At 38.3% G+C, this 17,525-nt stretch overlaps 1 protein-coding gene across 1 annotated transcript in view; it reads right to left on the reverse strand.

Moving 5' to 3' along the window:
- Positions 1 to 10,049: 10,049 nt before the first annotated feature.
- The window catches only part of LOC139716119 (cytosolic carboxypeptidase-like protein 5), a 29,834-nt gene continuing 22,358 nt past the window's right edge, over positions 10,050 to 17,525 (reverse strand). The window contains exons 11-16 of the mRNA XM_071627675.1: positions 17,217 to 17,280; positions 14,873 to 15,063; positions 13,898 to 14,136; positions 13,265 to 13,340; positions 10,833 to 10,920; positions 10,050 to 10,251 (exon numbers count right to left, since the gene is read on the reverse strand). Coding sequence (XP_071483776.1) covers positions 10,144 to 10,251; positions 10,833 to 10,920; positions 13,265 to 13,340; positions 13,898 to 14,136; positions 14,873 to 15,063; positions 17,217 to 17,280 — 766 coding nt within the window. The 3' untranslated portion in view covers positions 10,050 to 10,143. The remainder of the gene's footprint in view (positions 10,252 to 10,832; positions 10,921 to 13,264; positions 13,341 to 13,897; positions 14,137 to 14,872; positions 15,064 to 17,216; positions 17,281 to 17,525) is intronic.

The following is a 17,525-nucleotide window of genomic DNA, read 5'->3' on the forward strand; positions in this document are numbered from 1 at the left end:
AACCATTTGCGAGATATGGAGAAAAACATGAAATTTCAATTTTTTTCACAAAATAACCTGTGACCTTTGACCTTTGACCCTGTGACCCTAAAATCCACACAAAGTATTATCCCCCAAGGATATACCCTCATACCAAGTTTGATGTAAAACCACCACACGGTTCTTGAGATATCGACAAAAACAAAACGGGACGGACGGACGTACGGACGGACGTACGGACAGACGGACAGACGGACGGACGGACGGACGGACGGACGACCCGAAAACATAATGCCTCCGGCCACTTCGTTGCGGAGGCATAAAAAGGCCTTTGACTCCAAGTCTCCAGATTACGAAATTTCCCTGCCGTGAACAGTTGCAGTTTCATCATAATTTGGGGAGGGGGGGGGGGATCCAGGAACTTCGTTAAGGGGCGGCGCCTTTACAAAATTAAAGGGGGGTGCATGCCCCCCTTCTTTTTATATTTTTTTTTTGTTTTGACACAAAATTAAGAGGGGGTGCGCACCCGGTGCGCCCCCGCCTGGATTCGCCACTGATTTAGTTAATTCAAGCAAAATAAGTTGTGTGTGTGTGTGTGTGTGCATATTTCTTGCCACAAAAAGCCTTTCATACTGACAAGATTCTAGGTACACAAAACACAACAATCTAAAGTAATTTTTCCTCAACACAGCAAAAATGTGATTTATTTAAGAGATGTTAACACTGTCTTGCTGACATCAATCAAAAGCCAAAAAAAAAAAATCATTTGAAAAAAAATGCTATTCAGAATACATTCAGACAAATCCTATAGAGCAACTGCTATACAGATATTACATGGAGGCCACGTAAAAAAAAAAAAGTAGAAAAAGAAAATGCCGGGCTAAGTCCACAAACATATATCAAGGTGTTTGAAATACATGTACATGTATATATTCAAACAGGGAGGTGTTACAGAGATGGAGTGGCAACTCTTCGTTATTCATGCGAACACATGTTTGGGTTCAAACAATGGGATGTCTAGCATTCCACTACGCTTTGAAGTCATGCTCGGCACCGCTCTAGTTGCAAGACGAAGTTCGGAGACGAAGAACGCATTTCACCTTTCGTTGAATTACATGCTTTATTTCACCGCAAAATTTTTAATGAAATACTCGAATTGATGTAGAATAGTTTAGGAAAGAATTCAATATTATCAACATGTATTTCTAGTTTCTTCGTAATTCGCAAATCGAAATGAAATGAAAATTAGGCCCTCTTCAAAACCTAGTATTTTTCTATAATGTGCACATTTCCGCATGTTATTTTTTTTAATCTTTTAATAAGGGATATTTTGATCTTTCAAATAAAGTACTCCGTTAAAGCGTGTTCCAGCGTGTTTTTAAACTATTTGCTGTTAAAATTGTGAGTTTTACACTGCATTTTGATTCGCTGCTCCAATTCAAGGTACACAAATTCATTGTTGCCATCACATTGAAAGAGAGAGCGAATTGCAGTAGGAGCAAATATTTCTTGATGTGAGAGCGCTAGTCCCGATTATTGATGCTCTCTTTTGTCAAAGCACATGGGTAACACCTATGTTGAGCTCATAGCTTCTCGGCGGTGCCGCGCATGACTTCAAAGGAGAGCAGTAGTTGCCTCTCCTTCTCTAGCACCTCCCTGATTCAAAGGTGTCTGCTAGGAAATGTTCCCACATACATTGTAATGTACTTGTAAGATATCTAGCACAAACAGACAATCCTATTCTATTCAAACAGAAAGGCACATACATACATTGTACATGCAGTAGATGTTTTTATTTATTTATTTATTTATTTATTTATTTCTAATCTTTTGTCAGGGTAGTCCATTCACCAATAAATAGTGGTCTTCCATGGAGCCCTGAATAATATTGATGAACATATGTACATTAAATAGCAAAACGTATATACAGAAGATGACATAATACAGTGTAGATACATACCAGCATACTGTACATTGCAAAGTAACATAAAAAGTACATGCCACAGCAAGAGTTCACCAGAATGCCGAAATAACAATTAAAAACGCTATTATACAGGAATGATAAAGCCCAGAATGAATTTCGTGTGTTACTTACAAATAGCAACTTTGCTTAAACAATCTCTTAAATGAATATATGGAAGAAGCTGATCTAATTGAATGATCTAGCCTGTTCCATTCAAGTACAGAGGATACGATTGGGCTGCACTTGTGACAATCAGAGCGAAATCTTGGCACACATAGATTTCCACTGTCTATTAGCCTTGTATGATGTTCATTTACATCACTAGGCTTAACTAAGTGCACCTGAAGGTACGAAGGTGCTAAGTTATGGACGCATTTATATATCATCATAACGCGGCTGAAATCAAAACGTTTGTCTAGTGTCATCCATTTAAGACTTTTGAATAAATCAGCCGACGGCGTGTCATATGTTTTGTCCAAAATTATTCTTGCTGCCCTCTTTTGAATTTTTTCTAGCTTAGTTGTATGGTATTGAAATCTGTTTGACCAAACAACAGAACAGTAATCAAATTGCGGTAACACTAGACTATTATAAAGTAATTTTAGGGATTGTTGGGGCAAAAAGGCCTTCGCTCTCTTTATCATGCAGACACTTTTTTGGGTACGTCTACATACATTTTCGATTTGTTTAGACCATTTCAGTTCTTCATCTATTAAAACACCTAAACATTTAGTGAACTGAACTCTTTTAATCCGACTACCATCTAATGAAATACTGAAATTTTCAATTTTCCCGAGATTAGCACGGGAGCCGATAATCATGACAGAAGTTTTGTCAGTGTTAAGGACGAGCCGATTTTTCTTAATCCACCCCATTACTTTATTTAGTGCAACAGTTATCTTTTCTTCTAAAACTGTTGCGTCATTAGCACTGACAGTGAGGGTCGTATCGTCAGCGTACATATCTATAACACCTTCTGAAGTACACTCGGGTAGACTGTTGACATATATTGAAAATAAAAGGGGACCAAGAATTGACCCTTGAGGTACACCCAATTTAATAGTTGCAGGGTGGGACTTGGCTCCTTTGAATTGCCTCACTTGCTGTCTGTCACTTAAATAGGATTTAAACCAATCTACAGTCGTCTTACTACACCTTATACACTTTAATTTATGTAAAAGTAGGTCATGATCTACAGTGTCAAATGCCTTCCGAAGATCTATGAAGGCAACTCCAGAAATTTGATTATTATCTATATTCAAAGACCACTGATTCACAAGTTTTGCAAGAGCAGTTGATGTGGAATGAAATGGTCTAAAACCAGATTGATTAGGGTGTAGTAAATCATTCGCATTCATGAATTCGCTCAGCTGTTGATGTACGGCCCTTTCGATAATTTTACTCACTGTTGGTAAGATTGAGATGGGGCGGTAGTTATTCAACGAAGAAATATCTCCCGCTTTAAATATCGGTACTACCCGAGCCTTTTTCCATTCACGTGGAACAACTCCCGTAGACAGGGATTTGTTGATAATATCGCAAAGAGATTCTGCAATAACATTCTTTGTCATCTTTAAAAGTTTGCAGCCGATGTGATCTTCTCCGGTTGCTTTATCTATGCCAAGAAGCTCGATCTGTCTCAATACAAAATTTCTCGTTATCATACTTAAATTAAATTGAGAATGAGATGGAACAAAGCCTTTGTCCTCATCAAATATCATTTGCGAAGTATTCCTCTGCAGGTCTTTTGTAATTTTAGTAGCATTAGATATGAAAAAATTGTTGAATGCTTCAGCAATACTTGCGTTGTCCGATACTTCTGCATCATCAACCTCTATGGTATTGGGAGAAATGGGTGATGATTTAGGCGTAAGTTCCCTCAAGCTCTTCCACATTTTCTTACTGTTGTTACGATTTTGTAAAATTTGGTCAGTGTTATACTGTTTTTTTCTTATTCTCATGAGATGAGTAACTTTGTTTTTTAGATATTTATAGGTATTCCAAAGATCATCACTATTGTTAGATTTAGCAGCTTTGAGAACTTTATCACGTTCCGTCATGAGCTTAACAATCTCATCAGATATCCATGGACATGCATGTTTTCTTATCCGCTTTTTGCGCAAAGGTATGTGCTTGTTGATAACATCATTGAAAAGAGTCAACCACATATCCCACGCATCATCAACGTCGTCTATATCTTTTATGACCTGCCACGGAGCGCTTCTCAAATCACTATAAAATTCCTCCTCATTAAGATTTTTGAATGAGCGAAATTCCGCACATTCAGATTTTTTATGGATCTTTGCACTGAAGTCCCGAATAGCATATACCAAATAATGATCGCTAATGCTAGTCTCAAATATTCCCCATTCACTGTAAAGTTCTTTGTCTGATACAAATATCAAATCAATTAAAGTAGAAGCAGTATTTGTAACTCTTGTGGCAGTATCAATTAACTGACTTAGTCCTTACATATTGGTATAAAACATAACTTTTTCGGCATTCACATCATATTGGTGTGGCATATAATTACAATTGAAATCACCTAATATAATACAACTCATATGTTCCAAGAGAGCACAGTCCAAAGTCCTGTCTAATTCGTCAAAGAAATCGACGTGAGAATTCGGAGGTCTGTAAAATTCCCCTACAAGGATGGAAGGCTTATTTGGATAATGCAATTCAAACCAAAGGCATTCTAAAGTAGATGAATTCAAATCGTCTCTTATTTTATAGTTGAATCTTTTGGAAATATATACAGCCACACCGCCACCATGTCTTGTACGGTCTCTACGTAATAGGACATAATCATCGATATGCAATTCAGAATCATCAATCATGGAATCACAAAATGTCTCATTCAAACCAATGACATCAAGTGATGTATGTCTCAGAAGTAATCTAAGTTCATCAATTTTAGAAATTAAACTACGAATATTCAAATGGGAAATTTTAGACCCCTCTTTCTGAGCGGAGGAATTGAACCATTCATCAAATTATTGATTTTACTTTTGATTAGTTCATGTGGTCGCTCCTGAAGAGAATTTTGTGCTTCGCCAGTGTTAACATTATCATTGCAATTCAAATTTTCGGTACAAACTTTCAAGGCACTGTTAGAAATTGGTTGTGATTTTGACTTCAATAAACGAGAACCCGCACAGTGTTCACCAAAGTTAGAGCGGGAGGTTAACAGCATGTTGCCGTCACGAGACGTAGGTGCTCGTGCCAACCCTGTTGAGCTTTTGTCAGTGGAAGCCACGGGTGGGTGGGGGTCGATTTCAGCCGCCCTCGAGGTGGAATCATCCTGAAATTCGGTGTTGAGGATCCCACCACTTCAGCATACGATCTCTGTTGAGAAGATGCAGTGGGTTGCTCTCTGGGTCGCCTGATGAAATTTCGCATATTCGAAGCAAGAACAGCTTGCCCAGCCTTGTTGATGTGAACCCCATCTCGCCCAAGATGCCTGTCACCGATGCTGCTGTTGTCAATGAAACCCCAGCTCCGTTCACGGGCAGCGGTATGCAGACGCTCATTCACCCCATCGACGAGGCGCCTCTGATGAGCTGATTCCCATCTACGATGCACGATACTAGATAAGGCAACTTCACATCCTTCATTTGAAATCCCGTCTGCTAAGGCTATGATGTCATCTGCGGTGGATGTACTTCCATTGCCATGCGAGGGGTGCGAAACGTTGTTTGACCCGATATGTAGAATGACGTCTCCTTTCGCCTTTACACCCTCGGTAACCTTCTTAGCGGAGATATCTGCCACCTTCGCACCCGGGTGTGGATGGCAGAACACTTTGCGTCTTCGACTCAGAAGACGGCCAAAAAGGACGGTGGTGAGAACTACGTTATTGATTTTTCTTAACTATCGGACATTTTTTAGATGTTGATGTTTAATGATCTGTGTGCAAACTTTGGCAAAAGCAATATTACAGTGAGCTCTGGAGAGCTACATTCAGAGCGCACACACAAAACCCAAATGATTAGCCATACCATTCAAAGCAATGTAAAGTCACATGGATTAATGGTTGTCTTTTGTTCTTGCCTCAATAGTGCCCACGTGTTCCTTGGTCACAAAAGCACTGGTCAAGAGATATCAAAATTGGGCCTCGTGCATGCAAAGCTTGTCAATATTTTCTGTTAGATGTATAGTCGGGCTAATACTTGTAGCACTTTTTCATCTTCCATTTCATGATGATATTGCTCGGGTCAATACACACAGTGCAAGATATTTATTATGTTGAATGTGTACATATTACTTTCTTTTTGCACGGTTAAGTTCCATTGTGACTTTAAGCATTCAAACACATATGTTTTCACTAATCTCCAAAGTTTTTTTGGTACAATAAGCCATTAGTACTTTGTGTAGAATTTAGATTTGAATGCACTAGTGGATATCATGCTAGGTATTGTTAGCACTCTTACCAATTGGAATAAAACATGCTTAACATCTTATATCTCATATAAAACTTGTGTCTGTAATGTGTTTTGTAATAAATAAAAAGATTAACTATGACAAAGTCACTATGACATATACAATATTAATTAGTTTTTCATAAAATTCTGTATAAAAGTACTTTAGAATGTGATTATAATTTGCCACTTTGAAAAAAAAAATCATATTTCTAATCTTGTGCAGAACATCCTGAATACGAAGTGTTGGTTGGATATTCAATGCATTTAAGATTAAGAATTGTACTGTCAATTTTGAATAATATCCACATTTTTAAAGATATTCTGCATTTTAGAATATATTACACTAGTAAGTAAAACAATATACAGTTGTAGTGTGCAACTGAACACAACTATGGCATCCTGCATTGTTTTTAAAAGATGTAAAAAAGGATTAGAGTACTAAGCAATTTCCTATTTCTAGGATTCATGGCCAACAAATGTTGTGACTGACCTCCAACTTTTAAAAGGTAACAATTAAAGACATAAATAACAACTAAACCAAAGGCAGGCTGGCTCTAATAAGTCCAAATCAAAGACACAAAGATCTGAATTTCAGTTGCCGTCAATGACATCAAATGTAGGTGTATGCACAACACGAGCCTGGACGGATGGAAAAAAAAAAGTGTTTGAATACATTTATAAACAATTCTTACCTCTACTCGCTGTCAAATGACACAAGATTCAAATACATCAAAGTATGCCCCAAAGACTACTTGAAGGAGAGGAAATAAGATTTAAAAAAAAACAGAGTGGCAATTTTTGACCGGCCGAAAATTTAGCACTGCCAGGTTGGAATGTTGAGAAAGTGATCAATGATTAATAGTACTGACCAATGTAAGTGTCTATCATATCATTAATGTCATGCATACTTGCAAAACATGTTTGCAGCACCACACAAGAAAAAGCTGGCATTCACACAGCACTGTGTTGCCTCTAAAAAAGGATATACATGTACTTTGATGAAACAGAACATCTTTGAAACATCAGCACTATGGTCTATAATACCTCAAACCTTCAGAGACTCACCGCCTTTTGCTACATCACTACCATGCATAGCTGCTTCAGTTAACAGCACTCTTGCACTAGAAGTAAACACTGTCTGCAGTCATGGTTTGTGGCTGTTCATAAACAGAGCAAATCACACTAAAAAAAAAATAAGCCCTGTTACTCCTTCATCAAATCAAGCTCTCTGCTAGAGCCACTGACACAAGCCGATGCACTTTAATCCATTGAGGACGGGCTGATCTTGCTACAACACGTATTTCCCACAGACATTTGCCTGGGGGTTCTCAGGACTTGCCTTCAACGGGTTAAGAAAGACGTAACTGATCAAGTGATGAATAGAAAATAATGATGCTTTAACAATAATACCACAACTGTAATCCTTAACAAATATTTGACAATGAGAAAACATGCAAGCACGAAACAATTGGCCAAATGAAAACACCGCACAGAAAAGCTCTGTACAGCCTCTGTAAAAATTGACGGCAATATACAATCAAAAATTAGAATTTAACGCGTACTGTTACAGATCATACTAATGACAAGTTTCACTGACCATTGGCAACATGTGTCATCAAATATTACGCCTACGTCATTTTTAAAAATATGGACATAAATACATTTTTGCTATATACAGACATTTTTTTTTTGCATTACTGCAAATGTGGTAAAAGCTGCAGAAATCACAAAATGTGATACAGACGTACTTTATTCCCTTGAAAGAAATCTCGAAGATATCTTTAAACGCAGAATATATTTTGGCACCATAAATGTGCCATTACATTGTCTGGCGTGGCCTAGCCTGCACTGAACAAATCAATGAATATGAAAGCAGTATTACCAAGGAGACACAAAGATGGAATTTTGCACGAGGACATATAAGAAATTGAAGGTGAATTCATTCATCAGTCTTCCATTGGGCTCAGTAGATTATAATGGCATAGGTGCAAATCAAAATTTAAAACTTTGAAAAGGTTTTCATATAAATACATGACTAATGAATCTGTAGAAATATACCAGTGCCAAAACTTGTAGGCCAATAATTCACAAAGGAATTTTTAATATAATCCCTGGATTATACATATTTTGATAGCGTCAATGCATATGACACATCATGTCTGTTTAAAAACATCCAATGATGACTGCATGCCTACACATGCATGCAAGGAATGCAAATTTTGTGATTAGTTTAGTTCTTGGACTATGAAAGTTCAAACCATGGATTAGATTTCAACTGCCTTTTGTGAATTGCAACTGTTTGACAAAAAATTGCCCTACATCGACGTAAAAATAAGCAATGAATTGATCGCTGTTTTAGTAGTAGCCATGACAAAGATATCGTGGGACGGTATACATGGGTATATTTACTTATGTTGAGGAAAAACTGATTTTGCTATAACACACATTTCCCTGTGAACCTGCCCGAGTACACTCAGGGACAGTCTTCAACAGGATGAATACTACTATTATCCGGGTAGTTGTGATGCATAATCTACATATTGATATTATATCTTTTGTGGGATAAAAATCATAAAAAATTCTATAAAGAATCCATATTTCATATTTCCATAGCCTGAAAGTGATTGATGTTGATATTTATCCTGTTGATTCTGCACGGAATCTGGGAGTGTGGTTTGATTCACGCCTAGCTTTTGACAGACATATCTCTGAAGTATGTAAAAATTCATTTTATCATTTGTTTAATATGGCACATATTCGGAAGCATTTGACACGGGAAAGTACTGAAAAAATCATCCATGCATTTGTCACAAGCAGATTGGATTATTGTAACAGTTTATTTTATGGTTTACCTGATAATCAGTTAGGTAAACTACAAAGGGTGCAAAATGCATGTGCTAGATTAGTTTGTAATTCTCCTCGTTTTTCTCATTGTCGTCCATTACTGCGTGCATTACATTGGTTGCCTGTAAAGCAGAGAATCATATTTAAAACTCTGCTAATTGTATATAGAGCTATTCATGGTACAGCACCAGTGTACATACAGGAACTTGTAGAGTTAAAAACATCATTTCAAACATTTTATCATCTTCGAAGTTCACGGGATCAAACATTATTGAAATATCCATCGGGGAAATCAAAAGTTACTCTTGGTGACAGGGCATTTTTGTACGCTGCACCAAAATTATGGAATAATCTCCCTTTGTTTGTAAGACAAGCAGTTACAATTAATGAGTTTAAGACCAGGTTAAAAAGTCATCTCTTGAAGTAGTGTATTTTCTGTTTGAATTTCTTGTATGCATGTCATTTTGTAATGCGCAGTAGAGTATATCATTATAGTAGCTGCGCAATATAAATGTCCTTTTATTATTATTATTATTATATTTACGTAAGATAGTGAGGTCTTGTAAATGTGACTTCATCAAATCTGATTGTATTTTTATTCAATTTGTATCATGGTGAAGGAAGACTATTGCACCGTGCCGCATTTCTTGATCATTTACAATTCTATCCACACCAAAAAAGACCCCCCCAAAAAAAAAAAAAATAAAAAATAGCAAAAGCGACCAAATTCTATTGATCTTAGCCTTAGATCACAGCAGAAACATGGATGTCTCCAGGCGACAGATTTACACTGTGATGTCGCTGTGACATATCACCTATCTCTGTACAAAGTGTTCGTTGATTCTCTTTGCACCGACTGAAAGCCATGTTAGTCTTGCCTCCCAGTGGCTTCAGAGAATTAGATTCCGAGTGGAACGGTCGGCATGATGACAATCAAAAGTTGACCCAGAATCCGATCTTTTTGACCGGAACCGCCTTTACGACCTCCGGCTTCTTTAACTTGTTAAGCTCCATCACCTTGTAGGAGACGCTGGAATCCCTCTGAAAGTCACAGAAAGAAAGAGAATAAGAATGACAAATTCATCATATTTCAGAGACAAAGATTATCACAGTTTCCATCCCAGTAAAACATTTTATCATTAATCATTGAGTGACTGAAGAATTGAGAAAGTATAACTTTGGAATATGCAGACTTAGCAGCTATCTGAAATGTACTACAATTATAGGTACAACTGCTATAGTATTACAATGTCACCCTCCATGCTCTTCTTGCAAAAAGACATAATTACCAATATGAGGTTATAAACAGCAGGTTCTATTGCAAAATAAAACTCCATTTCTTGCCAGCTTTATGGCAAATACTAAAATAATGAGACATAAATTATATCATTTTGAAAAAGATTTTAAAAATCATTTAAGCTGGTGTTTGACTGTTACGAGCCTCAAAGAGCTTGCACTGGGGCGCAAAGTCTAAAATCAAGGTTTATTCAAGAAATATCTCTTCAATCTTGTAGCAAGAGACATGTAAGAGTCAACTTTGAGACTGACACCATCAAAACACAGATAAGAGACTGGTCCGAAGACTAGCAGAGGAGACTACATCACTGATGCATCAGACTCACCCCAGCGAATGAATTGGACTTCCTGATAGGGTGGCCTACTTTTGACCGAGAGTAGGGAGGATACTGTATGTTGCTGATTGACCGACTCCTGGATGGATGGACGAAGAGAGGACAGAAAAAAAAAATGGTCAGTGCACTCTGGGTGTTCTACATGGTTTTGACCAATATCAGTGTTTGTGACACATATTACTTTGAATTTATGTATAAAGCATTAAAACTCCATTAATTACGTTCTTATTTCACGGCTGATTTTCAGGAAACCCCAACCTGTCATTTTTCTTTTTTTTTCAGTGTTTGTAAGAGTCAGTAAGAACTTGAATGTTCTGCATGCACACAAATTGGCACTACTATAATTTTTGATATTGTTTCAATAAAAAAAAAAAATAGAGCAAACAAATGTTCAACGTTGAGACAAAGTTAGCATTCCACTAAGTAATGCAACACAAACAAATCAGCCCACATGCACCTAATATTACTGTCCAGCCCTCAGAATACTGGTATCTCTTGTACAGTGAAACCCCATTTTAACAAGCTCACTTGCAATGAAGTACAGGTTGTAAAGAAGAGAACTGAATATCCATTATTGTACATATATTACGTGTACATAGGTGGTCTCTCTTTTCTTTTTCTTTTTTTACTACATCTCTGACAAGGCAGTGGTTACTAGCTGTGAGGTAAAATCTGTGGTCTACGCAACCTCACTATGGTGGGATTTTCGTGTTTAACTGAAAAACGAGAAATTATTGTGTGCATGAAACTTTCATAAATTTTGTGAGGGGCTAAGATTCCCAAAAACAGAATACAAGCAAAGTTTTTGTCAACACAGTGCATTAAATGCCGGTACAATGCTGTGCACCTTACGAGTACTGTACCGGTACGTTTACTTAGTGGTGCGCAATCTTTTTCTTTCTTTTTTTTTTAGACTGTATGCATGTTTTGTGGTGTGCATTCATTTCTTTTTCATGATTACATTGACCAGCAGTGCATATTGTTCACCAATTCCCCAGTATTGCTAGTACATGTAGTATTGATACTACTTATTTTTTCACGGTCAGCTATTTGCTATAAAAGTTTCATGACAAGGAAAAAGGCCATTGGCTCCACTTCACGAATGCTTCTGGTATTACAGTATACATGGTTTGTAGGTGCAGTAGAACGTAAAAGTTAAAGTGATGATTGTGCAACCGTCAGCCACATACCGGTAGAGGAAGGATGAGTGAGGAGGAGGAGGCGGTGGATGGTTGCAAGACTGCACTCAAAGACAGGAACAGCACAACACACACCGTCAGTGACACGAAGAACAGCAAAATACACACCGTCAGTGACACGAAGAACAGCAAATACACACCGTGAGAGACAGAAGGTAGGATTGTGGTAAAGATTGACAGAAAAGGAAGAGGAGGAGGAAGAGAAGGTGGTGCAGGATGACATGAAATCAAAGGATGTTTGTGAGTGAATCATGGTGTCAAAAAGAGAAAGAACAAAATAAGGCCAAAGGCATAACAAACAAAAAGTCTACTGTCTCTTGTTATGAATGACCGTACGTGCGATACAAAATGTGTGGAAAGATTAGCAAAGGAAAGGTGTGACAGAATAAATAGTCATGGCAGTCTCAATTAAATCAATTTTCTTTATAAATCTTTTTTTTTTTTTTGGGGGGGGGGGGGAGGGGAATAACCCAAAAGCATTGGTTGATGTCTTTGCCCCTATGTTTTTCTTCTTCTTTTTTTTTGCACTCTCAAAGTTTAGTACGCTTCCATGATGTTGCTGAATATTAAATAGGCAAATAAAAACCAAAGACAAAAACAAAGCAATTTGGTCATCAATTGTGTCAAGGGCATGTGATAATAAAATCATAACACACTAACACACAGAGATTAGCAAAGAAGCACAAAGTCAAGTATACAAGGACAAATGACCTTTTTTTTTTGGGGGGGGGGGTTGTCATTACAACTTCTCAGTGATTTTACTTGAGCTCATTTTCTTTTTTAGAGAAAATGTTTAGTGTGTATGTTTTTACTTGGATATTGTAATGAATAGAGAATCTGCATTCTAAATGACTTGTAAAAACAGTAGCAGACATCATGTACTTAATATGGAAATATACACTCGGGTTATGTGCAGAATTTTTCTCTCCTCCCTTTCTTTTTTTTTTTTTGGGGGGGGGGGGAATCTTGAGTAGATTTTTCTGCATGGAATATTAGCACTTTAAAATAAATGACAATCAACATAAGGAAATCAGTTTCTATGCAGTTTTCAAAGGCTTCAAAGTCTTCAACCATAGGAAAACACAACACTTTCACAAAAATTACACAGAACCTGCTCCTAGATTACAGTTTTAAAAGCAAGTTTAATCTACCAGAACGGCAACACTTTCACTTCAGAAAGAAAAAAGGTGAGACGAGATGACAATACCATCAGCTGTTACATACCTCTTTGGCGTCATAGATCGTCTGTCGTGATTCGTGGGCATGCCAGCATGTGCTCCTGCTGACAGTGGCAGTTCAGCTTTAAAAAAAAACATGATCGAGAAAAAAACATAAATTCTGTGATTATCACGATGGCATATGAGCACTTGAACCCACTACGTACTGAAACCAGTTGTAGTATGTTTTGAATCTATGGGAATGTTTCTGTATGTAAGGGGTAGCATTGTAACAATCGGCAAGAGCATGAACAGCCAAAGAAGAAAAACAAACCCTAAACAAAAGTTAAACAGAACAGCGATAAAAAGCAAATGATACTTAAAGTTAAGCAATTTGAATTTACCATGAAAATCTTTCTAGGTATCCAAAAACAAGGTCAATAGTAAGTGAAAAGTGACATTAGTTTAGAGATTTGCATGGAGAATCAAAATTCAACACCACAAAAGTTTCCTTGGATGCTTACATGTACAATTGTACAGGTGTACTACTTGCTACATGTACAGTAGCTCATATAGCAAATTCTGCATGGCATTTCATATTTTAAGTATGTCAGACCTCCTTTGTACAATATTCTCATCACCGAAAATCATATACTGGTGGTAGAATCCCCAAAGCTACCGGTGGTAGAATCCGCCTCACCTGGCGTGGGATCCGAGAGACTGCTGGTAAGAGAGCGCTGCCTGGACCGATCCACTCTGGGCGGGGGGAACCTCTCGGGGTCACTGTCCGTCTCACTCTGCTTGCCCAGTTTCACCGGGTCCCGATAAGAGTTCTTCTGGGACTTGCGGCTGGGACTGTGAGAAACGCTGCGCCGCTTGGGGCCCGCCCCTTTCTTGCGCCTCCGCTTGGACTTGTCACCGGCATCCGCTTGGCTGTGACTGGGAAGAGGAGTTGAAATTATGTAATAATTGATATCTTATCGCTAAAACTAAGGAAAACTAATGCAACGTTTTCTCACTCAAAGAGTGTAAGGCTCTCACCAGGGGGGGCATTTCATGAAGTGTTTTGTCCAACAAACTTGTCAGACAAATTTGCTCTCAGCCAATCAGATGCAAGGATTTCAGTAGCTTAAAACATTTTGTCAGATGAAAAATCTGACAAAATGCTTGATGAAATCCCCCCCCCCCCCCACCGACTGACATTTTAATGAACAAAAATAACTAAAAAAGCCTTCAAAAGCTATCATAGTTGCCATTTAGCAGATATGGTAGATGTATGCTAGTCAAAGGTCAAAAAATAAATTGTCAAAGTGTGAAGCTCAGCAATACTTACTCCATCCTTCTAATGTCTTCCAAGTTAGTGAGTACAGACCTTCCAAGTTTTGACGGAAAAAGAGGGATGATTTGGCTCAAAAGTAGCAACAAAAAAAGAATGGTCCACGTAGCAGTGTGAAGTAAAATTATTTAAAAAAAAAAATACGAAGAGCTGGGAACGGTCAAAATTCAGATTCTTTCCTCAAAATTCAGATTCTTTCCTCAAAATTCAGAATGGTTGGGAGGTCCTTGATTACTGGTAGTAAATTTTGATTCCTACATGAGATTCTTTTAAAGTCATCATATCATCCATTCATTTTTTTCCTCTTCCCAGCTCCCTTCATCCCACCCCACTACTCACCCATCCTCCGGCACCTTGAGGCTGCCCAGGACATCACCCGACTTGTCCTCCGCATCCTGCTGAAGGGCGTGTGGGTGGTGGTGGTGGTGGTTGGGGTGACGCTGGAAGAGATTGCTTGCAGGCGTGTCACCTGGCAATGGATGCCGGGCGTACAGCGACTTCTGGCCGCGTGGTGACATGCCTGACTGTGCCTGAGAAGCAAATCACACACAATCAACAGCATCAAAGGCTACTTCCCTTTCAGCAAACATACAATGTCGAGAAATATATATTTTTAAATGTATACACATACGGTGAAATATCCTCTTTTGCTAACATATGTACAGTATCAGGTTTGCTAACGTTCAATATCAGAACAGTTGACATCTATGGTACATGTACCAGGTAATTGCTTCATTTTATGGCCTGAGCCTTTAGTCAGTAATGGCAGAGCAGCTGGTGGGTTTTGGGTTTTTTTTTAAATTTCATGAGCACTGCACAGAGAGTTGGTCCTTATATATAGATAGATATTTTATGTTTTTTAATTTTTTTTTAAAGCACCACATGCACTACACTGGCCAGCCAAATAGTTTGTAATACACCAGAAGGTGGACTGTACTTTACGAGAAGAAGATGAATTTCTTCTGTACTGCACAGCAGCAGTGAGAGGGCCCATGAGATTGATACAAGGTCAACATGCACACATGTACCACAACACCACAGATTTTTGCCCCACAAATGTTTTGACAAGAAAATTTGTGACAGAATATCTGTGTAAAACTGGCTTTAGATACAATGTACTTCCATTACAACAAACACAAATACAACAAAAATGTTGACAAGTTACAAATAAAAATTCAGGTCCCAAAATCACCATCCATACTCAAATCTTTATATAAGTTTATTGTTTGGCTACAATGAAATTTTGATAAAATGAAAGAAAACTGTCTCGGGTCCTGAGGACTTCATTAAAATGGAAGTCACCTGTAACTGATTATTAATGTAGCAAAAATTATCCCTTTTAAAGGGAGCTGATCTGCAGATATTATGCTTCTTCGATTTAATCTGTCCTCATCTGCTGATCATCATGGTACATTTGAAAACAATGACCTGTGTAGGCCTGCTAGAACAGAATTACCCATCAGGGCATTGTGCACTGAAGTGAATTAAGGTACAAATCCTACACTTAGATTAGGAGGTTGGCCAAAAACTAGTCTGTATGCGCTCAATGTTGTATTCTCCACACTGAACCACTCCGAAGGCAAGAGCCTGTTGTGTGAGCTTTATCCAAAGTGACATGGGGATTCCTGAATCTGAATACATTGCCAGTCAGGCCAACCTTTGCCAGTCAGGCCAACCTTAGCAATATATACATAGTCTCCCTCCAATACCATTCCTTTGACATACACTGTAGCCCAGGATTTGATGCTTTCTATTTATGTCATATTACAAAGCCCGCAGAAGACAATACACCTTATACACGTACACCTGTACCTATCTACAAGAACATTGCATTACCTATCTACAAGAACATTGCATTTGTGACAATATCTGTATCTATTCATGTTTGGGCTTTTGTGTGTTGCATGTATTTCTTTTTTCTTCTTCTTTTTGAATATGTCTTGTTAATCATCTTACATCTATGCAAGTTAACTGATCTATTTTTGTTGACACGAGATATCCATCTAACACTTGTCTCAACATTATTATTATACCATGTATGATCTAACTTCTACAATGACACTTATTACCTGGTATTACCTGGAAACCCTTCAGTTACTGTACATATTTGGCAGGTTATCCAGTGCAACACTCAAGCATTACAGGCCAGCGGAACCAAAGTATACGAAGAGCATTCTATGGCAGAGACTCCAACTCTCCCGTTTTCGACGGGAGATCTCCCGCCGAAAACCCATTATTGCAAAATCTCCCGTTCTCCCGTTTGAGATTTAATTTCTCCCGCCCTGGCTCAATGTCTCCCGTTGGAAAGGATTTCTTACTTATTGCTATCGTATGTTGCAAAAGTAAGCCTTAGATAGCACCAGAGAGCATCTATAACCCTAGGAACTTCGCGCTTCGCACACATAAACTTGGAGTCTCCCGTTTGCTAGGGGTTTCAGGCGGGAGAATCTCCAGATCAGAAGGTGCTTGGGGTTGGAGTCTCTGCTATGGTGCTTGGGCTACCATGCAAAAACATGCGGTAAGTTCATGAGCATCTTGATGATATCATGCAGTTATGAGAAATGGATGCTGACTGCAGTAAATGTGATGGGAGAATATTATACACTTGTAATATATATTTTCATGAAAAGGTTGTGCTACAAAAGATGGTAGTGGCCCCAGTGACACAGTGGTACAGTCTTACCTCTGGAGGAAACTCCAAAGTGACTGTGTGCAGTCCCTCTTTGGCACTGGGTGAAGCCACTGTGCTCTGCGGGTGAGTGCAACGTCAAAGAAGCGGCAAGGGGCAAATATATGCGGTGAAAATGCAAAATACATGGTGGTGTGGTGGTATTGTTAAGCACACAGCAAACTGAAAACTCCAGAGTGTTATGAATGGCAGACCTGGCATATCATACTGGAGGTATACATCATAATGAAATTGGTAGCAGGTGAAATGTCTTGCTCCCGTTTATAATCTTATCAGATGGTTTAACTACCCGGCTGTTAACTC

Source organism: Diadema antillarum, unplaced genomic scaffold (genome assembly GCF_040938485.1).
Source record: "Diadema antillarum isolate AM-2024a unplaced genomic scaffold, OU_Dant_1.0 scf00000061, whole genome shotgun sequence".
In the NCBI taxonomy this organism is placed as follows: Eukaryota; Metazoa; Echinodermata; class Echinoidea; order Diadematoida; family Diadematidae; genus Diadema; species Diadema antillarum.